Source organism: Schistocerca nitens, chromosome 1 (genome assembly GCF_023898315.1).
Source record: "Schistocerca nitens isolate TAMUIC-IGC-003100 chromosome 1, iqSchNite1.1, whole genome shotgun sequence".
Lineage (NCBI taxonomy): Eukaryota > Metazoa > Arthropoda > Insecta > Orthoptera > Acrididae > Schistocerca > Schistocerca nitens.
The window spans coordinates 1,192,682,961-1,192,709,740 of record NC_064614.1 but is presented as its reverse complement, the minus strand read 5'-3'; the positions used below and the strand labels follow the sequence as shown (position 1 = coordinate 1,192,709,740).

The following is a 26,780-nucleotide window of genomic DNA, read 5'->3' as shown; positions in this document are numbered from 1 at the left end:
TTTCGTCAGCTTCCCTGCATTTTCTATTTATTTCATTCCTCAACGACCCATACTTCTGTATTCCTGAATTTCCCTGAAGATTTTTGTACTTCTTTCTTTCATCGATCAACTGAAGTATTTCTTCTGTTTCTTTCGAGTTACCTTCTTTGCACCTATGATTTTCTTTACAACTTCTGTGATAACCCTTTTTAGAGATATTTATTCCTCTTCAACTGTATTGTGTACTGAGCTGTTCCTTATTGCAGTATCTACATCCGTAGAGAACTTCAAGCATATCTCTTCTTTCCCTGGTGCTTCTGTTTCCCAATTCATTGTGTATTTATTATTCCTGACTAATCTTTTAAACTTCAGCCTACTCTTCATCACAACTAATTGTGATCTGAGTCTATATCTGCCCCTGGGTACACCTTACAATCCAGTATTTGATTTCTGTACCTCCGTTTGACCATGATGTAATCTAACTAAAAAAGAAGATGAAAATTTAATTGAGATGAGGGACTAGAATTGATAGTATGAAAAGGAAGAGAAGGAAAAATGGTTGGTGAATAGGGACTGGGGAAAAGGAAAAAAAGAGGACCCCACCTGGTAGAATTTTTCACAGAGCATAATTTAGTCATTGCTAGCACTTTGTTTAAGAGTCATAAAATAAGGTTATATATGCAGAAGAGACTTGGACACACAGGAATGTTTCAGATTGATTATATAATGGTTAGACAGATTTTAGGAACCAGATGTTAAATTGTAAGACATTTCCAGGGGCAGAAGTGGATTTTGATCACAGTTTCTTGGTTATGAACTATAGGTTAAAACTGAAGAATTACAAAAGGTAGGAAATTAAAGGGACAGGAACTGGATAAATTGAAAGAACCAGAGGTTGTTGAGAGTTTCAGAGGAGCATTAGGCAACAGTTGACTAGAGAAGGGGAAACACAAACAGTAAAAGACAAGTGGCTAGTATTAAGAGATGAAATAGTGAAGGGAGCAGAGGTTAAAAGACAAGGTCTAGTATAAATCCTTGGATAACACAAGACATATTGAATTTAACTGATAAAAGGAGAAAATTTAAAAATGTATCAAATGAAACAGTTGAAAGGGAATACAAATGTCTAAAAAATGAAACTGACAGGTCTTGCAAAATGGCTAAGCAGGAATGGCTAGAGGACAAAGGTAAAGATTTAGAAGCACATTTCACTAGGGGAAAGATAGATAACACACACACAAAAATTAAAGATGTCTTTGGGAAAAGAGAAGCTGCTATATGAATATCAAGAGCTCAGATGGAAAACCAGTGCTAAGCAAAGAAGGAAAAGCTGAAAGGTGGAAGCAGTGTATAGAGGGTCTATATAAGGGAAATGAACTTGAAGGTAATATTATAGAAAAGGAAGTGGACATAGACATAGATCAGAAGGGAGGTATGATACTGCGAGAAGAATTTGACAGAGTTTTGGAATATCTAAGTGAAAACAGGGCCCTAGGGACAGACAATATTCCATCAGGACTACTGATAGGATTGTGAGAGCCAGTCATGACAAAACTCTTCCATCTGGCACACAAGACAAATGAGACAGGCGAAATATCCTCAGACTGCAATAACAATGTAATAATTCCAATTTCAAAGAAAGCAGTTGCTGACAGGTGTGACAATTACTGAACTATCAGTTTAATAAGTCATGGTTACAAAATACTAACAGGAATTCTTTACAGAAAAATGGAAAAACTGGTAGAAGCTGTCCTCAGGGAAGATCGGTTTGGATTTCAGAGAAATGTAGAGACATGTTAGGCAATTCTGACCAGATGACTTATCTTAGAAGATAGGTTAGGAAAAGACAAACCTACATTTATAGCATCTGTAGACTTATAGAATGATTTGACAGTACTCACTTTGAAATTCTGAAGGAAACAGGTATAAAATACAGGGAGCGAGAGGCTATTTACAATTTGCACAAAAACTAGATGGCAGTTATATGAGACAAAGGGTCTGAAAGGAAGGGAGTGAGACAGAGTTATAGCTTATCCCCTATGTTGTTCAATCTGTACACTGAACAAGCAATATAGTAAACCAAAGAGAAATTTGGAGTAGGAGTTAAAATTCAGAGAGAAGAAATTAAAACTTTGAGGTTTGCCAATGATGTAATTCTGTCAGACACAGCAAACGACGTGAAGAAGTAAAACATGGAATCTTAATGAATGAAATCAGATGATGATAAGAGATTAGCTTAGGAAACAAGACATTTAAAGTAGTAAAAAAGTTTTGCTATTTGGGCAGGAAAATAACTGATGATGGCTGAATTAGGGAGGGTATAAAATGTACAGTGGCAATTGCAAGAAAAGCATTTCTGAAGAAGAGAAACTTGTTAACATCAAATATAGACTTAAGTCCTAGGATGTCTTTTCTGAAGATATTTGTCTGGAGTGTAGCCATGTATGGAAGTGAAACATGGATGATAAATAATTGAGACAAAATTCTTTAACAGAACAGCACTCATCTATATCTGGCATATCTCTCTATGACCTGTCTGCCTGATGTTGAGGTACTCCTTGGCCAACAAGACCCTATATGTGTCCCCAGAGGAATGTGTGTGGGCCCAGCCTGGAGGCCAGTCCAGTCCCAGGAACACAGGATATTAACGACTAGTTACAACAGTTGTGGGCCAGCTTGCCTCAAGAGACAATACAGTGGCTTTATGACATCCTTTACCAACCAAATCAGTGCACACATCCAGACCAGAGGGGGTGCAACATCATCTACACCTACATACTGATAAGTGGGCTCACACTCCCATTACTTTGAAAATTGATTCAACTTTGTAATCATAGAAAGAACATCACATATTCTATCAACCCATGAAGTTTCATTTTGTTTCCTTCGTCCCTTCTGGGTGCTGCTTCATTGTCTCTATCAGATAGCATAATTCCTTTAGCAGCACCTGATTTAATCATTACATTACCTGGTTTTACACTTGTTGACATTCATCGTATAAACTACTTTCAAGTTTGTCCATTCCATTCACCTGCTTTTCCAAGTCTTTCCTGGCTCTTACTGAATTACAATGTCATTGTAAACCTCAAATTTTTTGTTTCTTCTCCTTGAACTTCAATTTCCTCTCCAAATTTATCCTCAGTTTCCTTTAGTACTTGCTCAATGTCCAGATTGAATAGCATCAGTGACTGGCTATAACCATTTTCCAGTGGAATGAAAGAAGGGGAGTGTTCAATAGCTACTACACCACAAGACATCAGACAACAGGACACTTCTACACACACCTGCCGACCACAGATGATTATAGCCCACACGCTGGATGAGGCTCATGAACAAACTGTGTTCAATGTTGAGCTCCAACACCCTGTAGCCATTTCAAGTTGCCACACAGAGTTTCTTGCTGCTCACCTATCTGTCAAAACAAAGCAAACTAAATGAGGTGCCAATCAATGTAGCAGGTTAGGAAATCAGGGAAAACTTGAATCAGGATGGTCAGAATAAATTTTAGCTGTCACCCTCCTGTATGCAAGTCAAATGCACTAACTACTGTTTCTCCTTGCTCAGTTACACTGCCCTGTATGACTATTGTCAGCCTATATTGTGGCAACTTCCAATATTTTCACGGGCGCAGTGGAGTTACTCCTGGCATATTGATTTAGGGAGCCACTGGGAATGACTTCAAATCATAGATGACAGTTCCCAAAATGTCAGAAACTTACACTAATAGCATCATTGATGGCTAACCCATCCAGATACCAGTCCATTCTGTGGTGAAATTTTCTGTCAATTGGATGTTTATCATTGTTAGGTGAAGATTCAAAGACCATAATCTTGAAAGCTACAAATGAAAGTTACCCCAAACCAAGAGGATCCTGTGTTGCGAGAATAACTATGCATGACAGTACACAGCCCTTTGAATTTGTAACTTTGCCATAATCTAAAATTAATGTTATTATTTGATGGCATGACAAACTGTTAGATTGTGGAATATTGGAGCTCAAGTTTGATGAAGATACTCCAACAAGTTCATGCAACATTGATTGCTCTGGAACATTGCATGCCACTGAAGACACACCTATTCTTGCATCATCATTGAGATGATTCTTGGCAATATTCCAATTTAATTGTGAAGCTCTAGTCAAGTGCAAAAAGCTACTCAATGTCACAAAAGAAATTTATGTGTCATTAAAAGTGGACAGAAGACCTCTGGTCACCAATTTGCTTGATTAGCTGCAGCTCATCCCTAAGGACATAAGTATAGGGACAGCCGAACCAGTCCATGGATTTCACACCATCATTACTAACTATGTACCAGAGAAATCTACTAACTGACCACCAATACATCCTGGATTGACCAAGAAACAGCCTCACTGAGTGTTGGCAATTCTACCTCTTTTCAGGTGCATTCAAGTCCAGAGTAGAGACTAGGCAGGTTAGATGACAAAGAGTGAGATCCCATATCAACTTTGGGTGTCATCCCCCCAACCACTCAACACTCATATAGAATTTCTCCATTTGAATGGCAGATATTATAGAAATAAATAGAGAAGATGCTATGATGTGATGCCATTCATCCATCAGAAAGTAATTCAGCCTCTCTGTATTTTTCATGAAGGAGAAAGATAGGACATGTCCCTCAGTATTGATTACATGTAGCTGAACAAAATCACCAAACAATTTGCACAAATTACCATGAATTAAAGACACATGGATGGTGTGAAGGAAGATAATCATTTCTTCTCTTTGCATATGCAAACTGGCTAGTAGCACATTACGAATGACATAGCTGCCTGGGAAATAACAGTTATTTGATCCCAGGACCTATATGACAACATAAATGTGTCTGTTTTCTTGCAGATTACAGCATTTAAAGAAAATAAATTTATGAATGAAAAAGTAGTTTACTGGTCTTATTGTTGTAGTCATTGTGCTCTTCAGTTCAAAGACTGATTCGATGCAACTCTCCATGCTACTCTATTCTATGCAAGCCTCTTCATCTCTGAGTAACTACTGCAACCTACATCCCTCTGAATCTGCTTAATATATCCATCTCTTGGTTTTCTTTCATGATTTTTACCTCCCCCCCCCCCTTCCACGCCACCACTTCCTTCAAGTACCAAATTGGTGATCCCCCGATGTCCCAGAATGTGTCCTACCAACTGGTCCCTTCTTTTAGTCAGGTTGTATGACAAATTTCTCTTCTCCCCAGTTCTATTCAGTACCTCCTCATTAGCTATTTGATCTATGCATCTAATCTTTAGCATTCTTCTGTAGCACCACATTTTGAAAGCTTCTATTCTCTTCTTGTCTAAACTGTTCATCATCCATGTTTCACTTCCATACATGGCTACACTCCAAACAAATACTTTCAGAAGGGACTTCCTGGCACTTAAATCTATACTCAGTATTAATAAATTTCTATTCTTCAGCAACTCTTTTCATGGCATCACCAGTCTACTTTCCTACTTTGACCATCATCAGTTATTTTGCTTCCCAAATAGCAAAATCCTTTTGCTGCTTTAAGTGTCTCATTTCCTGTCTAATCCCCTCAGCATCACCTGATTTAATTCGACTACATTCCATTACCCTTGTTTTGCTTTTGTTGATGTTCATCTCATATCCTTCTTTCAAGATACTGCCCATTTTGTTGAACAGAAAGGGCAGTATCTTGAAAGGAGGACTGTTCTTCCAAGTCCTTTGCTGTCTCTGACAGAATTACAATGTCATTGGTAAACCTTAAAGTTTTCATTTCTTCTCCAAATTTTTCTTTTGTTTCTTTTACTGTTTGCTCAATATACAGATTGAATAACATCTGGGATAGGCTACAACCCTGTCTCACTCCTATCTCAAGCACTGCTTCTCTTTCATACCCCTCATCACTTATAACTGCCACCTACATTCTGTGCAAATTGTAAATAGCCTTATACTCCCTGTATTTTACCACTACCACCTTTAGAATTTGATGGACTGTATTTCAGTCAACAATGTCAATAGTTTTCTCTAAGTCTACAAATGCTGTAAATCTAGGTTTGCCTTTCCTTAATCTATCTTTTATGAGAAGTCGTAGGGACAGTACTGCCTTGTGGGTTCCTACATTTCTCCAGAATCCAGACTGATCTTCCTTAAGGTCAGCTTCTACCAGTTGGTCACCAAATGGAAGAGTTTTGTCATAGCTGGCTCTCTCAAGGCTATCAGTAGCTCTAACAGAATGTTTTCTATTCTTAGAGCCTTGTTTAGACTTAAGTTTTTCAGTGCTTTAACAAATTCTTCACACAGGATCATACCTCACTTCTCTTCTTCCTCTGTGTCCTCTTCCATTTCCATAACATTGTCCGCAAGTACATCTGCCTTGTATAGTGCCCCTATATACGTCTTCCCCCTTTTTGCTTTTTCTTCTTTGCTTAGGACTGGTTTTCCATCTGAGCTCTTGATATTCTTATAGGTGGTTCTTTTTTCTCCAAAGGTCTCTTTTAGTTTTCCTGTGGACGGCATCTACCTTACCCCTAGTGATATATGCTTCTACATCCTTACATTTGTCCTCCAGCCATTTCAGCTTAGCCATTTTGCACTTCCTGTTGATCTCATTTTTAGATGTTTATATTCCCAACTGCCTGCATCATTTGTTGCATTTTTGTATTATCTATTTTCCTTGATTAAATTCACTATCTCGTGTGGTACCCAAGGATTTCTCCCAACCCTCATCATTTTACCTACTTGATCCTCAGCTGTCTTCACTATTTCATCACTCAAAGCAACCTGTTCTTCTTCTATTGCATTCCTTTCCCCTGTTCTTGTCAACTGTTCCCTAGTGCTCTCTCTGAAACCCTTTACAATCTCTGGGTCTTTCAGTTGATCCTGGTCCATTTCCTAAAATTCCTGCCTTTTTGCAGTTTCTTCAGGTTTAATCTGCAGTTCATAACCAGTAAATTGTGGCCAGAGTCCACATCTGCCACTGAAAATGTCTTACAATTTAAAACCTGGTTCCTAAATCTCTGTCTTACCATTATAGAGTCAATCTGAAACCTTCCAGTGTCTCCAGGTCTCTTCCACATATATAACCTTCTCTCATGATTCTTAAATGATGTGTTAGCTATGATTAAATTATTCTCAGTGCAAAATTCTACCAGATGACTTTCTGTTTCATTCCATTCTCCCAGTTCATATTCCCCTATTATGTTTCCTTCTGTTCCTTTTCCTACTATTGAACTCCAGTCCCTCATGACTATTAAATTTTTGGTTCCCTTAACCATCTGAATAATTTCTTTTATCTCATCATACATTTCCTCAGTCTCCTCCTTGTCTGAGGTTCTAGTTGCTTTTGGAAGAGGATAGTGTGGCAAGAGAAAAGGAATATACACCTACATCTATATTCTGCAAATCACTGTGAAGTGCATGACAGAGGGTAACTTCTCACTGTACTATTCACCATATACACTTTGGTGCCACATACATATAACAAGAATTTCTTTTAGTTGTGTGAGAGGTCTTTAGATAAGATTGTGTTTGTTACAGTAGTCATTAAGGGCTTCGCGCATTCGCTTCTGGCGTATTGTGCAGCAGTCACTGTTTCTTTAGAAAAAACCCACAGAACCAGAGAGGGAATATTTGGTTACCTGACGCCTCAGCACTCAATCCCACATAGCTATAAATGTACTTGTAGAGTTAACTAGAGTTTCATGATAGTTTTAAGGACTGTCATATTTGTTCTTCTTATTTACAGTGTACATCAGAAAATTTATTCCCTTAATTGGGAGTTTCAGACATACAAAGAGGAACACACAGAGAACCTTAATGATAGGTTTATTCTATTTCCCTAACTTCTTCACCAGTCATGAATATAAAGTCATTTCACTATTGTTACAAATTGGGCTTTTCTGGAACCATTCAGTAGCCCATAACTGGAAGAAAGATTGTCAATTTACTGGCTTAAAATACACAACTGGTACATCTTACTCAAATTTTTTATTCTTGTTGTTAATCCCTTCTTGTGTAGGAAATAATTTTTTCTTTGAAATTTCAGTTGTTTCGAAGCCAACCTCAATGGTGTCTGGTTTGCTCCGGGACAACCACGGCCATCTTACAGAGGCATTATCTGGCAGTACTGGCTTGGAGATCGCTCCCTAAGAAGAGTCACCATGATGATACGTCCACGTGATCCACCTCCCACAATTGGAGATTCTGAATTTGAAGAGCGGTCGTCTGATGATGTGCCTCCAATTGATATACCAGAGGACCCATAGTACTTCGGCTGTGACTAATAGTGAAAGTGTTGTAAGTTCCAGAACTAGTAAACAGAACATTTACTTTTGCCCTAATAGTTGCACATAATACAATGTACAGAGACATATGGAGATATGTGAGGACTCAAGAGTTTTCTAGTGACCACATTTTTTAATAAACACAAAAAGCAAAGAAAATAAATAAAATACTTTTACTATCATAGGTGAGAATTTTTCTTGTACATAAAGACTGTCTATCAGAAATATCACATACAAATTTGGTATTATATGTATTATTAAAACTAATTTAAAATCACACTAAAGCATTTATTTATATTTACTGTTATCAGAGACATCTTGAATACATACCATAGTTTATAGTCTGCTACAGGCTTTAATATTTCATGTATTTTGTATTAAATATTTTGTTCAATGGTACAAAGTTAATAAAAGGAACAATTTCATTTCAAGGTAACACTAAAATCACATCCAATTCCACTTACATCACTAGTATGTTAGAACAGTCACAATGGGGAGATTATCAGAAATAAAATGTAATTGTTGAACACATAAAATTATATGGCATCTGTGAGTTTAATTCGTATATATAAAGCAAGCTATTGGTCTTTCTCCCAAGCAAATGAAGTGCATGGCAGAGGGTGATTCCATGAAAAACAAACACTACACTGATTCACATAGCATCGATTTTGCATGACCTTTATCATGGTAGTTTGTCAGTATTATCTACCACACATTACTGAATTTCCATCACTTTGACATAATGTATAGATAAAATCCTTAATCAATTCATTAATCAAATGATTTTTCATGTACTTTTTCATTGAGTGCAAAATCAAAATGAAGAAATAAGAATGCTGAATAGTTTTTCACATGCAGCAGTTACATGATTATTGTATAATAGTTACAATTATATAGCTCCAAGAGGCTCTGTAATATATTTTAATATACAGCTTTGTAAATTAACAATATAGAGTGCTCCAAACATGCAAACTACATCATCTTATTACTTTTGTAATTAATTTATTTTTGTACTAGTGTTATAATGTGTAGAGATTGTTTTTATCACAATAATAGCAATAATGTCAGTTTGCTAGCTAAAGATTCATTATTTTAAATTGACAGAGATGGTTTGGAAGTTTTCACCTATTGAGATTATGTGAAATACTTGTAGTGGCAATATGTCAGTTTTAAATGTGTGACTAATAACATGTGGAAACCAGTACTCAATGTTTATTACTGGTTTACAGTTATATATTTTATATGTAGTACAAATAAACTTAATAATAAATGAAAGATGTACTCAGTATTATTTTGTTTCCATTACTGTAAAAGGTAACTTTTCACTCCACTTCCACTGTGCCTATTTTAGTCTCATTATAGCTTGATCTCACACAATACGCAGCTGCAGCCCATCATGATAATGGAAGATACTATTTTTCTGTATTTAGCTGATTTTAAAGGGAGCATTAAGAAACAAATGATTGAACCCAAGGAAAGGAATGCAACAGAAGACAAGTGAGTAGCTCCAAGTGACAGAATAATAAAGGCAGCAGAGAATCAGTTACATGATCCACTGTGTATCCTTGAATAACATAGGAGATATTGAATTTCATTTATTAAAGAAAAAAATTTAAATATGCAAAATGGAATGCAGGCATTTAAACAGCAAGACTGACAGAAAGTGCAATATGGCAAAGCAGGAATAGTTATAGGGGAAAACCAAATTATAGAAGCATGCATAACTACAGAAAAGATAGATGCTGCTTATAAGAAATTTAAAGAGAATTTGCAGAAAAGAGAAGCACCTGTATATTAAGAGCTCAAATGACAAGCCAGTACTAAGCAAAGAAGGGGAGGCTCAAAGGGGAAACAAATACATCAAGATTACAAAGGAATAACACACAAAGACAAAATTATGCGACAGGAAGAGGAAGTAGAAGAAGATGAGATGTTACAAGAAATTTTGACTGAACACTGGAATACCTAAAACCTTGGTAGAGCACTTGCCCACGAAAGGCAAAGGTCCCGAGTTTGAGTCTCTGCCAGGAAGCTTCATATCAGCGCACACTCCGCTGCAGAGTGAAATCTTACTGGAATACCTAGTTTAAAACAACATTCCTTCAGAACTATTGAGATCATTGGGAGTATCAGCCATGACAAAACTATTCCATCTGGAATGACAGGTGAAGTAGATTCAGACTTCAAGAAGAATGCAATAATTATAAAGCAGGCAGTTGCTGGCAAGAGTAGATTTTACAGAGGCATTAGGCCGATGAGGCATGGCTGCAAAATATGAACAAAAGTTTTTTATAGAATAATGGGAAGACATATGGAAGCTGACCTTGAGAAAGATCTCTTTGGGTTCTGGAGAAGTGTTGGAACACACAATACTAATCTGAAGAAATACATTATATCATTAATAAATGTAGAGAAAGCTTTTCACTATGTTGGTTGGAACACGCTCTCTAAAATTCAGAAGGTAACAGGAACAAAATACAGAGGGCATAAGTTTGTCAATAACTTGTACAGATATCAGACTACAGTCATACGAATCAAAATCCAATAAAGGGAGACAGCGATCGAGAAGGGACTGGAACAGAATTGCAGTCTATCCCCCCTTTTTTCAATCTAGGCACTGAGTCAGCAGTAAAGGAAACCAAGGAGAAATTAATATCAGACTGCAGTCATACGAATCAAAATCCAATAAAGGGAGACAGTGATCGAGAAGGGACTGGAACAGAATTGCAGTCTATCCCCCCTTTTTTCAATCTAGGCACTGAGTCAGCAGTAAAGGAAACCAAGGAGAAATTAGAAAGGGCAGAGAGAAGAAAAACATTAGGGTTTGATGATTACATTGTAATTATGTCAGGGATGGCAAAGGACTTGGGAGAACAGTTGGATAGACTGTGTCTTGGAAACAGATTATAAATTAAAACAAGAGCATTGGAATGCAGTCAAAAGAAATCAGGTCAAACCAAGGGAATTTTGCTATGAAATGATTAGTGGAGGAAATTTGCCATTTGAGCAACAAAATAACTGAGAGTATATAAAATGCAGACTAGTAACATCGAGAGAAGCTTTTCTCATAATGACAAATTTGTAAATATTGAATACAAATTTAAGTGTTAGGGAACTTTTCTGAAAGGATTTGTATGGTATATAGTTTTGTACGAAAGTGAAATGAGTATTATAAACAGTTCAGACAAGAACAGAATAGAAATTTTGGGTTGGTGGTGCTGCAGAAGAGTGTTGAAAATTTGAGGAATAAACTGGATACACAATGAAGAAGTATCAAATCAAATTGTGGAAAAAAAGAAGTTTGAGGATAGGAGACATTCTGAGGCATCAAAGAACCCTCAGTTTGGTTATTGAGGGATGTGCAGGAGTTGGGGGTGGGAGACAGATGGAAACCAAGACTTGACAATAATAAGCAGGTTCCAATGTATGTAAATAGAAGTAGCTACACAGAAATGATGAGGCATGTACAGGATAGACTTCTGTGGATAGCTGCATCAAAACAGTCTTAGGACTGAAGACCACAATGACTGCTACATTTGCCCCTGCACTTTAAGAAGACACAATGGGTACAGTGTTAGTACTGCTACCTCACTACACATTGTTGAGAAGATACATATTTTGATTATTTTGACTGTCTTTATTTACTTTTATTTCACTGAAATTTGTGTTTACAACTGATTATTTAACAACATATCATCATATATCTAGATCTACATCCATACTCTGCAGACTACTGTAAAGGGAATGGCAGAAGTTACTTTCCATAGTACTACATATTAACATTTCTCCCTGTTATGTTCATGTATGGAGTGCAGGAAGAATGATTACTTAAAGAACCTCTGCAAGAACATATCTTTCCTGTCTATAGAAGACACCTACACAATTACCATCCAACATCACTGACATTCATCTGTTGCAGGATCTTAGAATATATTCTGCACTCAAAATGTACTGTAGTCTGAACTCAAACATTGGTTCTGAAAACATCGTTCATGCAAAACTCTTCTTATGTTACTTTTACAAAACGACCTGAAGGCTGTAGATCAAGGCACCCCAGAAAGTGCATTATTCCCTGATTTCTGAAAAGCATTTGAATCAGTATGTACAACAATGGTTATTAACAAAAGTATGACCATGTGGTGTTCCAAACAAAATTTGTGATTAGAATGAGTATTCCCTGTTCAGGAGGATGCAGTATGTAATCTTGGGTGGAAAATCATCAACAGATGTGGAAGTAGATAGTGGCCCAGAGAAGTGTATTGGGCTCCTAATTGTTCATGTTGTATGCTAATGACCTTGCAGGCAGAATTAATAGTAACCTCAACCTTTTCCAGATGACACATTATCTACAACAAAATACTGTCTGAATAAAAACTAGTACAAATGTTGAGTCAGATCTTGACAAGAGCTCAAAGTGTTGCAAAGATTGTCTTCATAGTAGTGAACTGAAGTATATTCCTGGATTTGTCACTTAAATGTGGTTCTTGAAACTTTGTAACTAAGCTTTTGCAGGAAGTTGGCATTTATCTTGAAGTTCAAGTTTCTTGGTATTTCCATAACTCTATCACAAGGATCAAACAAGCTATTACCATTTGTATATGTTCAGTATAATCTGTTAGTCATATTTTGCATGAGTGCCACAAAACTGAGCAATACTCTGGTATGGGTCACATGAGTGCTCTCTGGTGTAGACTGATCACATTTTAGCATTATCCTACCAATGAACCAAAGCCTACTACCTGCTTTAGCTATAACGGAGCCTATGTGATCATTCCACATCATACCCCACAAACTATTACACCTAATTATTAGTATGAGTTGACTAATTCCAGTTGTGCCTTACTGATATTGTAGTAATAGGACACTATTTTGCTGTGTTTTTTGAGGTGCAGTTTTATGCTTCTGTACATTTAACGCAAGCTGCTAATCTTTGCAATACTTTGAGATCTTATCAAGATCAGATTCAATATTTGTGCTAGTTTTTATTCAGATAGTGCTTTGTTGTATATAATGTATCATCTAGGAAAGGCTGAGGTTACTATAAATTATGTCAGCAAGGTCATTAGCATACAACATGAACAATAAATATCCCAATACACATACCTGGGCCACTATCTGCTTCCACACCTGTTGTTGATTTTCCTCCCAAGATAACATACTGTATCCTCTTGAACAAGAAATCCTCATTCTAATCACAAATTTTGTTTGATACTCCACACGATCATACTTTTGTTAATAAGCATTGTGTATTACTGATTCAAATGCTTTTCAGAAATCAAGTAATATTGTATCTTCTTGGTTGCCTTGATCTACAATGTCCAGAACATTAAGTGAAAAAAAAAAAAAAAAAAAAAAAAAAAAAACAAGATGAGTTTTGGCTGAACAGTGTTTTCAGAATACATGTTTGAGTTCAGACCACAATACATGTGGCCGAGAATATGTTCTAAGAGTCTTCACCAGATGGATGTCAATGATGTTGATTGTTAGTTGTGTGGATCCCTTCTGTAGATAAGCAAGATCTGTTCTTTCTTCCAACTTTTGGCACAGTTTTTCATTTGATAGATCTGTGACATATTATGGTTAAAAAAAGGGTTAACCAATCTGCATTTCTGTGTATAACTGATAACTATACCATCTCTCCCTGGACCCATGATTTTCACTGTTTTCAGTGTTGTAAGCCGACACTGTAATTTCCTATTTAACACAGTAGTGTAGGAGATGAGAAAAACCTGCTCAGTGCAAAATTTGTGCATTTTGCACGTTTATTTAGATGTGTAAGCCAACTTGGGAGTCATTTTTTTGTGTTGAAGTGAAATCTTGCGTGTCACAAATTCACTTTTAAATTCTGGATTTATATTTTATGTAAATCTGAATCCGATGTCTGTGACATTTCCCCTGTATCTTTCATTGATTGGATTCTAAAACCTTTGGCTGTGATGCCTAGCTTATAAAATTATCTCTCTTTCATTCCAGTATAGATAATTATGAGACAAGTGCATCAAGTGCAATAGTTCCATTTTCTTCCTGCTCATTGACCTGTATGTTGTGAGTCAGTTTTTGGAACTTTATAGGAGATTCAGTTAACAAGAAAGTAAATTGAAGTTTCTGAACAGTTCATTCTGTCTGGTTCTCTCCAGTTCTACCATAGTAGGTAAGCTACAAGTCAGAGGCCAGCCAAAGCAAACAGAGTACATAGTCATTTGACACGAGATAAGCCAGCCAGCTGATATGGATTTAACTAACTAGTGTGCTCCAAATAAGTCTTAATGCATAAAAGTAAAAATTATCACAATTATTTTATAAAAAAGGTGAACACACTTAGTTAGTATGTGTTAAGGTATTCTTCACATACTTCATGGAGGATGATTTTGTTTGAGAATACTAATGTATTTGTAATCAAGAGATATACTATGTTTAGAGTTATACAAGTGATGTGGCATAGTGATAAGTGCCAGACTTCGAATCCTAAGATCTGAGGGTCAATTCCCACTTGATTCTGGCATTTTTTTCATGTCACTTATCACTAATTTCACTTCTGACAATGATGCCACATTTTACCATGGGATGGAGTCCATGTTAAATAGAGCAGATCAGTTCTACCATCAGAGAAAGGCAAGGGAGTTCTTCAGGGGAAGGACAGTCTTCCAGTCACACATGTAGCATTGTTTTAAAAAGCGGAGAAATAAATAGTGATTTTTTCTGTTTAGGAAATAAAAATAAGTCACTGCAAGCTTAATGTAAGTAATATAACATCTGTAACCAGAGCCAACTTTTTTTTCTGTAATGCAATGAAAAATAAATATTTCATTGTACTTAATTTATTTTTCCTGCTCTGTGCATCAAAATTAGCAATATTCCCATTACATTAAATTCATTCATGACCTTCAAATTTTTCCACATCCTTCCAACTGTTTCATCCTCTTAGATAACAGAAACTTGCTTATATCCTACAAACCACAAATCCAATTTCATATATAGTTGACTATAATTGATTTTGAAGTTATATTCCCATGCACTGAGAAGATATCACAAGCCTTCAAATTTATTCTTCTCTCCATTTTTAATCATTCTGAAGAACACATAAATATGATAATTTCTGAAGATTTTTGCAGTTAAATTTTATATCAAAATTTCTAACAAAAACAGAAAGCAGTCTGCTTAATTGCATTTCCTGTGTCTTCCTATCCAAACTCTGTGAAATTGCATGAAAGGTACAGCTGCAGAAAATACCATCTGTGACCAGTACTACGAGTGGTTCATTTGATAGCAATGCTCACAGACAGACAGTTGTGGCTTAATTTTACCAGTCAGCTATTGGGCACCACAACAACAGCAACTATTATTTCAGGAGTGACTTACTAAGAGCCAGAATTGATTCCACAATGACAGAAATATTGTGTCGTACTTTACTGAAGTTGTCTAGTGATATCTTTCAGGATGTGATGTATTTTGCCCTTTCTAGTTACCGAATGAAGAAAAGGATGAATCACTAAAATTTACAGAGTATTCCCACAAGGCCAATGAAACTACTTTCATCCACAAGGATCTTAAAAGTACATGCCATATATTTGACACGATTGCTCAGGTAAAGAGTTGACTCAAACAACCATATCAAAGCCCTCATGAAGTGATTCATCATTTACTCAAGTTCTTCACATTCAAGACAGAAGATAAAGTAATGAAGATTTCTGTTAGTCATCTTAAGCTGGCCTATTTCTACTAATTTACTCAGTTATATTTAGATGTTGTAAGTGTGAATAGCAGTAATCAGTATGGTAATAAGTTTGTTTTTCCATGTTTCCATTTGCATCGGAGCACTTGAATCATTCCATACACACTTAAGTCTTCCAAGTAGAGATCTGGCTTTCCAGCTTCCTCTTCTGATTTCAAAACTTTTTCATTCTCTTTAAACCAGCTGCCATTTCATCATCAGTTATGATGTATTTTTTAAATGTTTTTGCAGTAACACGTGTGTACTTTCAAAAGGCAGGCCCCATCTGTTTAAGGCTAGACGAGCTATGCTCAGCCTCAGTTCTCTACGTGTACTGCCACAGTTTTTTGTGTACATAACTGGTTCCTGCTGAATGTTACTCAAATATTGTATTCAAGTTGTTAATGCTTCTATGGAATAAAGTTGTTTTTAGTCTTCTGTTCGTGTTGTACTTACACCTAATTGCAATATGATTCCAATGAGTATGGTCCTGTTCGCTACACAAATTTCTACTTTGATTGGTCCTCCATTTATCCTCACAATGGCTAATGGTGTTACAGAGGACATTTTATGACCATTAAGAATCATTTGGCATGGTGTTGCACCATCTATCACAGGCGATGGAAAATCAGTCTCAGGTACTTCAATCATTAGCTTCTATTTTGTCTAGTCAACATGCTCCTCAGTCTATGTCACCTGCTGTTTTGTCCTCTGCAGCCCCCATGGTTTATCTGCCTCCCTTTTCTACATATGATGAGGCTGCTGAGGAATGGGATCCATATGATAAATGTCTGCCATAACACTTTCAGGCTTTTGGGATTACTGATGCTGTTTTATGTCATGCCTTGTTCCTTTCATGGATATTGCCAAGAATGTAACAAGCCCTACGTTAAGTCGCCCCTTTGCAGGATCTGTCTACCTTAATGTTTGTCCAATGTGAACTTTCTTCACAATACTACTGTAAGTGCATCCATGTTATTGCATTCCAGGTTGAGTATTACCACTGTGGGAAGAAACCACATCAGTCCTATCAAGCATGGGCAGCTTAACTCCATGGATTAAGTAATCATCATCATTTTATGTCCCATGTACATAGAGACTCATATATTTAATATATTATTTTACTATTGGTTAGTTAATTAAAATTATTCCTTGTTTACTTATTATTATAAATAAATATTCTTTATGTGTGCTTTCATTTTACTTATTGGTTTAGTTATTGGTTTTAGCTGGTTTAGCTTAGTTCCTTATTTCCTTTTATCTTTACTCTCATGAAAACCTGGAAAATATAAATATTTCATTTTAAATACCACAGGAGAGCAAGATGTGTATTCCACAGTGGTGATCTCATTGAAATTCCTCGTCATTACCTGCTCCACCCCGAAATCTCTAAAACCTTTACTAGCTACAGGGATCATTCAGCACAAATGTGTGCTATGTTGTTTGATGTGTCTGGACAATAGGTCCAACAATTTAGCAAATTAAAGTTTATTAATTCAGAGATAACCTCTTGATGAATTATCACCATCAAAAATGCAGGTTCACACTATCGTTCCAAACTTCACCTCCGAGCAATCTATGTTTTCTAATATCTGTACCATGATAATTAATTAATTTTGGTATGGACATATACACACCTTGAATGCTTCATGTTAGTTATTGGTTTTTATTTTGTGCAAAAAACTATTTGAACATTTACGATATACCGTAATGGCATCTCACAACAATACAACCTCTCTCCTCCTCTCACACATATGATCTCTCCATTTCCTTCACAAAGAGTCCCTAGCACAGAACGTCCTAGTCTCACAGTTGGTATGTGCCGTTCACCACAGTATCAATTCGTCACACCCAAATTAGAGTTTTTCATACATTGTTACACCATATTCCCCCTCTTGGTTGTGAATTTTCTTTCTTTAGACAATTTGAAGTCAAATTTACAATAAAAAATGACTAATGTTTTAATACAATATTACTGAGTGGAATATGCTTGTGGCAGTTGACAACTTTTGCCGCTTATGTAATCTGTGTAGCTTTCATAATCACTTGCTACTGATCATGAGGTTAAATAATTTGACATTAACCATTTAAGTAACTCTGCAAATGGCTAATGTGGCCATGAGGTTCTGATCAGAACAGTTTTCCCATTTGGGTGAGTGTTCCTAAGGGAAACCATGGAAAACCTGGAACAAGGCTAAGTTAACCTTATGTTTCACCAAGTAACTTACAAAAGTTATTTAAAATTTTAACTGACAGATCTTAAAGTGTCTTTATATAATGTGCTCTTGCATTGGTGGAGTCAGGTATAAACAAATGTGAAGATCTATTGGTAGCAACATCAGCATGACATCTCATGGAAGGTGCAGGACAGATGTGGGGAGAGACAGAGGGTGACCCTGTTGCTGCTGTATGTGTGATGGTGGGGTTGTTTAGGAGTAGGGTTGGTCCTCAGGTACAAGAAAGGCTGGATCAGACCCTCATATCATCATTCAGTGATGTGTGAACATGTAACATACCCCAGAACAAGTACCAATGCTAATCATTACTGATGGAAAAGCACTCTAAGAGAACAGGTTAGTACATATACTTCTCATTCTCGTGCTACTGGTCTGAATTCAGAGATTTGGAAGAATTAGTACACAACTTTATTACTCAGAATTCAGGTAATCTTTCATTACATTTAGCAATTTTTGTCTTTATATAGTCAGTTATGAATATCAGAGTACCATATCAACACACGTTGTTGATGGTAAACTCTGGTGATAATTCCCTTTGGTGTTTTCACATACTATTTTAATGAAGCATAATAATTGTTATAATATATGCCGCATTTGAGTATATCTTTGCTCTTTAGCACACGGATAACCACTCTTGCATCCCTGGGGCCATGAAGTGGTTTACACTGATGGCTTGATGCCGATGGTCACATTGGCTTTGCCTATATTCATGGAGGACATATAGCTCAGAACTCCTTGCCTGATGGCTGCAGTGTTTTCACTGCAGAGCTGGCAGACATATTTCGTGCTCTTGAGCACATCCGCTCATTACCAGGCAAGTCATTTCTCCTGTGTACTGACTCCTTGAGCAGCCTACAAGCTATCGACCAGTGCTACCCTCATCATCCTTTGGTAGCTACCATCCAGGAGTCCATCTATGCCCTGGAATGGTCCAATCATTCAGTGGTGTTTGTCTGGACCCTAGGTCATGTCGGAATCCCAGGTAACGAACTTGCCGACACTGGCTGAACAGGCTACGTGGAAACTGCTTCTGGTGATGGGCATCTCTGAACCTGACCTGCATTCTGACTTATGCCACAGGGTTTTTCAGCTTTGGGAGACGGAATGGCATAACAGTACACACAACAAACTGTGTGTCATTAAGGAGACTACGAATGTGTGGAAGTCTTCCATGTGGGCCTCTTGAAGGAAATCAGTTGTCCTCTGCTAGCTCCGCATTGGCCACACTTGGGCAATGCATGGTTACCTCCTGCACCGTGAAGATCCACTTCAGTGTCAGTGAAGCACCCGGTTGACATTGGCCCATCTTCTCATGCACTGTCCCACGTTGAGTGCCCAGCAGTGGAAACTTGGGTTACCAGACTCATTGCCGCCAATTTTATCTGACAACACCTCATTGGCTGATACGGTTTTACATTGTATTCATGAGTGTGGTTTTTATCATTTTATCTAAGTTTTAGCACATGTCCTTTGTCCCTCTGTGTCCTCCACCCTAGTGCTTATAGGGTGGAGGTTTTAATGTGTTGCAGAGTGGCTGGCTTCTTTTTATTTTCATAGTCAGCCAGCCATGGTCATCTGCTTTGTTGTTTTACTCTCTTCATCCCGTTTCTTACATTTCTGTGGTTTTCTTGTCCCCCTTTTGTCCATTTGCACGTTTGTTGCCCTTTATCATTCTTGTGATTTTTCCTTTCATTCTGTTGTGTTGTCAGTCTCATTTGTTTTACTCTCACACTTGTGGCATTGTTTTATTCAGAACAAGGGACTGATGACCTCATAGTTTGGTCCCTTCCCCCTCCTCCCCCCCCCCCACCCTTTTTTTCAAACCAACTAATCTTACATCTCTTCACTAGTTCCTTTTTATGACACTGCACCAGCATGTGTTCATAACTTATTTCGCACCTAGTAACACACAACACTTCCTTGGAAGTTCATTTTTGTTCACAGTATACATCACTGACCCACACTTCTGTCAGTCTTCAAAACTGATTCTAACTTTTACAGAATTTGATTAAAAATTTATTTACCATTGCCAAATATACATAAATTCAACCCAGTCAGTTCTGTTAATTTTATATCATAACTGTTACTTTAAATATTGACAATTTAATTTCAAACACCCCACAAACATCACACATATCTCGCTCAACCTGTTCCAGCATTGTCCTTCCTAGTATCCTTGTTTGTAACCTGTCTCAACCAAATTTCATAAAAACTCCATCAAGTGAACTGACTTTTGTCTTTAAAATATTTATTCCTCTGTAGTCATATGCTGTTTCCTTGAATATATGTAGTCACATGCTCTTGATGTGAATATTCCCATGTACCTAATATTAACATTTTTATAAAAAAACTGGAACAGATATCCACTAATAACTATAGTTTTAACTGAAATTAAGAAACATCGTAATTAACTTTTCCTTAATAAACTAAAAATCATGTTGCCGAAACAAAACATATATATTTGCATATTCACTGTGAATCATCTCTTATGCATTTCTATTGAATCATCATATGCTTATCTGAAACTATAAAAAAACTGCTTGTATTATTCTTAGTTTAAATTATTTTCTTTCTCAAATCATGATAGGGACAAAACCCATTTACATTTGTTGTTTCAGGCTGTCCTAATAGATATGCTCTTGGATTTGGTATCCTAATTACCTCAAATGGTCCTTCATACATTCATTGCCATTTCTTATTTGTTTTGTTTAGTAATGATGCACATGGATGTGTACATAATAATACTCTTTCTCCAAGGCAAAAGGATTTTCTTCATAATATCCTCTAAAATCTGTCTTTCTTTTTCTTGCCTTTTCATTTCCATTGAACTTTTGAAACAGCTCATCTATATTTTCTGAGTGAGTACATATTGTTACAATAATTGTGTTAATTACATGAGCATCGAATACTAGATGTACTTTTCCACCTGGTTTTGGCACAATGAGAAGTGGACTGCAGTAGAGACTGTTTGAAGGTTTAATCAGATTCCAGTCCAACATGCTTTGTATTTCTTGGTCAACTGCATTGCATAGTTTCCAACAAACAGGTTGGAAACTATGGCAGTATGTTCTGTGTGGCTTGATGATACATGGTTGCTATTCGAATAATCTCATATACTTGCGTAATAGAGCAGACAATTGTGTCCTTTGCTCTTCCTTAAGGTGCTCTCACTCTCTTAACTTCTGTTCTAGCTGCTCAGATATTTCTACTACTTGCATTACTCTAATCAAACTTGTCTTAAATTGGCAGCACTCTTTTATTATAAGTCATAACTTTGCCCCTTGGCAGTATCTTCCACATTTTCCTTCTTTTCTTAACAAGTCTGCCTGGAGTAGGGCTCTGTCAATCCAAAAACTTACCTTCCTGGTAGAGAAGTCTAATTTTGCATCCTTCTCCAGGATAGTCTCCAATCCAAGAATGCAGTCAACTATTAATTTGTCAACTACTAAGAACACATATGTTATCGCTGCATTTCCTAGATTCCATTTTAGCATCATCTGCATTCTCACAGGTTGGGATCACATGCCAAACACTCCTAGTATCTTGCAATGTTGTGCAAGAAAAGTCGCTAACCGGATCTTCTTTATTAATTTATTAAGTAGGTTCATAGACACTGCATTTACCGATGTGCCCGTATCCAAAACTACTGTCACTGGAATACCCTCTATTACAACTTTAATTGCAGATATGGGTTCTAATAAGTATTCTTCTGAACATTTGGTTGTGTCACCACCAAGCTCCTCTTCTATTAACTTTCTCTCATTATAACTCATCATACGAACTTTCTGCCCACAGCCCCAATGCCTTTCCTCGACCATTTCTCTGGGGTACAATTCAGTCGGATGTGTGAATCACACCCTCTCTCACTTCTGTAATAACTGGTGTCTGCTGTCTCCAGCCATTATTAATTGGCACAGGGGACTGCATCTGTCTGTTATTGTTTTGCCAATTCGTAGTATTTGGATTTGCATTATATCCTGGATTGTATCATCCATCGTGTCTATTCTGTCTGTTTTTGCTATAGCAGAAGTTTTTCCCATTGCCATGACGCTGGTTACAATGTTGGTTGTAATAATTAAAATGCTGCAGAGTGCAACTCGCATTTGTTTCTCGAATCAGCTGATTGCATGCATGGCTGCCGTAGGCATTATTTGTCTCCAAGTACAAGCTGTGTCTATCTGCCCTTGCCTTAATATCTTCTTGGATCTATACACTGGAGTCCAAGACTGGCATAAATTCTAAATTCTCCTCTGATGAATATACTAATTTTTCTCCCGTGTCAGCAAGATTTTTTGCCTTCAAAATCTGCAAAATATCCTTATGCATTATGGGCTCATCCCAGTATCTTGCTTTGTTTAAATACTTCTCAAAGTATCACCATAGACCTCCAGATTTTGCACAGAAAGATTCTGGGATAAATACTTATTTCTTTAATCATTCTTGCATGCCACCAGACCAATACTTACTGAGAAGCACTTTCTAAAATTCCTTGTAAGTTTCGCATGTATCAATCATATCTGTGGCCCGTAATGCACCATTTTATTGGGTATAACCTGAAACATGGCTAATGTTTTGTGCTTCAGTCCATGCCGTTTGTAAAACTCCATGAAATCCTTGTATGAATACAACTGGATTTATTGATCTTTGGTCAGGTGAGAACAGCTGATATTGCCAATGCTTCAACAATTTTTCTTTCATTAGCATTGCAGTTTACACATTATCATCTTGTGGCACTGCATACATTCCGTTGTAATTTCCATTTCCCCTACGCGAAGCATGTCCATTACCAAAACATGATTCCTGGCTCAATGTCTGTGTTCGCTCACTGTCCCTTGTATCTGTTCCACATCTTTCGAAATATTTTCAAAAGAATGGACTATTTTGTCCTTCCATTGTTTAAAGTTTGCTCTTAATGGTTCTTTTACCAACTGAATATCTTCCTTAATATTCTCTGGACTATTTTTTCCTTCCATTGTTTAAAGTTTGCTCCTAATGGTTCTTTTACCAACTGAATATCTTCCTTAATATTCTCTGAAGTTGGTAAGCTATCAATAGGCAATTTGCTTACCACTTCTTTCATGGTTTCGTCTACACATTGCATCACCTGATGTTCTTTAGGACATGCCCACTCATCTAGTTGAGAAATCTTGTTGGTGCTTTTTGAAATTTGCTTGTATCAACTGACCACACCCAGAAACTATGCTAGTCACAGTTTCTGTTAACTCTCCTATGGAAATTTCTACTTCCTCCTGTTTCCATCTAATGGTTTGCATTTGTTGGGTAATCTTTTGAATTTCCAGAGGAAATTGCTTTTGCAAATTTTTCAATTCTGTTATCTCATTTGAGATTTGTTGTTGTTTGCTAACTATTGCCTGAATTGCAGCTGACATGTCAGTTTGTTTTTGACACATGTCTGCTTGCTTCTGCGATACAGTTTCTACCTCTGCTGACATATCATCTTGTTTCTGTAACATATCATCTTGTTTCTGTGATGTATCAGCTGTTTCTGTGACATTTCCTGCACCAGTACTGACATCCATTTGTTCGTGTGGTATTGTCATTACTGGCACAGATAAAAGTCTCAGCTGTCCCAAAATTAAAGGATTTGTCTCCTGTTGAGATGAAGCTGCAATCTCTTCTACGCTAGGATTTTCACAGATTTCCTGAACCTCTGTAATTTTCTCTTTATCCATTTGAATTTGTGATCGAGTCTTGACCATAAGCCCACTATAAATACAAAATACCTATATGCTTTTACACACCTAGTTATACTACTTCACATAAAAGATTCACTTGAAAGTAATGCACAAAATAATTGCCTATGACTACTTCTGAAGAAAATACAGAAATGAATGGAAAATGTAACACTATTCTACAATGTACAGGTTGAGACTATTAAGATCATAGACCCAGACAGAGATACGAATGTTAATTGTTGTGTGTGTTTGCCTGATACAGCTTGCAGCGATGTGAAGTTCTGTGGTAGGAGTCGGGACTGCTCAGTTCACATGACCAGACTCCACCAACATTAATTATTGTATTTGAAACACACACACAATATATGGATTAATATATGCATATAATAGTGAAATACAATACATACAACAATTGCTAACTTTTGGCCATCCTGTACTCGGGCACCAATTTAATATATTATCATTGTTGGTCAGTTAATTAAAAATTATTCCTTATTTATTTATTTATTTATTATTGTAAATAAATAGTCTTTATGTGTGCTTTTATTTTAATTATTGGTTTAGTTATTGGTTTTAGTTGGTTTAGCTTAGTTCCTTATTTCCTTTTATCATTACACACCTGAAGACATGGAAAATATAAATATTTTGTTTTTAATACCACAGGAGAGCAAGGAGTGTATTCCGCATTGACGATCTCATGGAAATTCCTCATCGTTATCTGTTCCACGTGAAATCTCTGAAACCTTACTTGCTACGCAGATTATTCGGCACAACTGTGTGCTATGTTGTTTGGTGAGTCTGGATGATAGGTCCAACAATTTAGCAAGTTAAAGTTTATTAATTCAGAGATAATCTCTCAACGAATTATTACCGCGGAAAATGCAGGTTCGGACTATCATTCCAAACTTCACCTCTGAGTGATCTACATCTCATAATATCTGTACCATGATAATTAACTAATTTTGGTATGGACATACCTGTATACACACCTTGAATGCTTGATGTTAGTTACTGGATTTTACTTTGTACAAAAAACTATTTGAACATTTACTATATACTGTAATGGTGTCTCACAACAATACAATCTCTCGCTTCCTCTCATTCATCTGATCTCTCCATTTCCTTCACAAAGAGTCCCTAAAACAAAATCTTTGGTTTGGTAAGACATAGAGATGTGTTGGTAGCATGGAACATCCTATCCTCACAGTCAGTATATGCTGTTCAACACAGTATTAATTCATCGCACCCAAATTAGAGTTTTTCATACATTGTTACACCATAGTAGGAAGCAACCACATCAATTCTGTCAAGCAATGGCAGCTGAACTCCATGGATTACATCATCATCATCGTTTTGTGTTCCATGTGAATAGAGACCCATATGCTGATGAAATGGTGAGAGATGTTATCATTTGTTTAGCTCCAGATTTGTTTAGCTCCAAGGCATGAATGTACCCTGCAGTGTGAAAATCCATCCCTCTCTGAGGTTTTAGTTATTGCACAGTCATTCAAGGTGTTGCAAGCTGCAGGTAATCAAATTAATTCATGATGTGAGGTATCAGCAATCCAACCCTCTACTCCATGTGAGGCTTCAGATATGTTGCAGGAGGAAGACATGATTGCCATGCCAGAATGAGATTTCCACTCTGCAGCAGAGTGTGTGCTGATATGAAACTTCCTGGCAGATTAAAACTGTGTGCTGCCTTTCGCAGGCAAGTGCTCTACCAACTGAGCTACCCAAGCACGACTCACGCCCCATCCTCACAGCTCTACTTCTGCCAGTACCTCACCTCCTACCTTCCAAACTTTACAGAAGCTCTCCTGAAAACCTTTGCAGGAGAGCTTCTGTAATGTTTGGAAGGTAGGAGGTGAGGTACTGGCAGAAGTAAATCTGTGAGGATGGGGCGTGAGTCGTGCTTGGGTAGCTCAGTTGGTAGAGCACTTGCCCGCGAAAGGCAAAGGTCCCAAGTTCGAGTCTCGGTCCGGCACACAGTTTTAATCTGCCAGGAAGTTTCATGATTGCCATGGTCTGCACATGATCACAGCATCAAGGTGGCCGACCTCGCTCCTAGCAGCAGCCACACTGACAAAGTAAGCAGGCCAGTAAACAGCAAAATACGTGTTCCAGCTGCCGTTCTGCCGTTATCGTTTCATTAACCATGAGATCCAAGACTGTCCAAAACCCTTGGCTTCCTGTTGTTGTTGTTGTTGTTGTGGTCTTCAGTCCTGAGACTGGTTTGATGCAGCTTTCCATGCTACCCTATCCTGTGCAAGCTTCTTCATCTCTCGGTACTTACTGCAACCCACATCCTTCTGAATCTGCTTAGTGTATTCATCTCTTGGTCTCCCTCTACGATTTTTACCATCCATGCTGCCCTCAAATGCTAAATTTGTGATCCCTTGATGCCTCAGAACATGTCCTACTAACCGGTCCCTTCTTTTTGTCAAGTTGTGCCACATACTCCTCCCCAATTCTATTCAATAGTTCATCATTAGTTATGTGATCTACCCATCTAATCTTGAGCATTCTTCTGTAGCACCACATTTCGAAAGCTTCTATTCTCTTCTTGTCCAAACTATTTACTGTCCATGTTTCACTTCCATACGCAACAAAAAAGGTCACATAGCTTCTGTTTGTAATTCAAAAATTCAGCACAATGATCCTGACGCAGATACTGGCATAAACATTGTATGGGCTATTTCTATTGCACCAAACAAGCTTTTCATTGATGTTATGGTTTTTCATAAAGTTCTGCACATGTGAGTGGATACAGAAGCTATGGTAACCTCGTTATGCCTACAAGCTTATGTGGGCTTGGACTCCCTTCCACTTCTCCCTGTGCAACGAAAGTTAGAAAATTAAAGTAAACAAAGTATTCCCATTCTCAGCCAATTCTCTT

The 26,780-nt window shown here is 37.2% G+C and overlaps 1 protein-coding gene across 1 annotated transcript in view; it reads left to right on the top strand.

The window, feature by feature from the left end:
• Positions 1-9,512, top strand: part of LOC126233427 (uncharacterized) — a 511,079-nt gene extending 501,567 nt beyond the window's left edge. Inside the window, exon 13 of the mRNA XM_049942864.1 lies at positions 8,000-9,512. Within this exon, the coding sequence (XP_049798821.1) occupies positions 8,000-8,219 (220 nt within the window). The 3' untranslated portion in view covers positions 8,220-9,512. The remainder of the gene's footprint in view (positions 1-7,999) is intronic.
• The last annotated feature ends 17,268 nt before the right edge of the window (positions 9,513-26,780 follow it).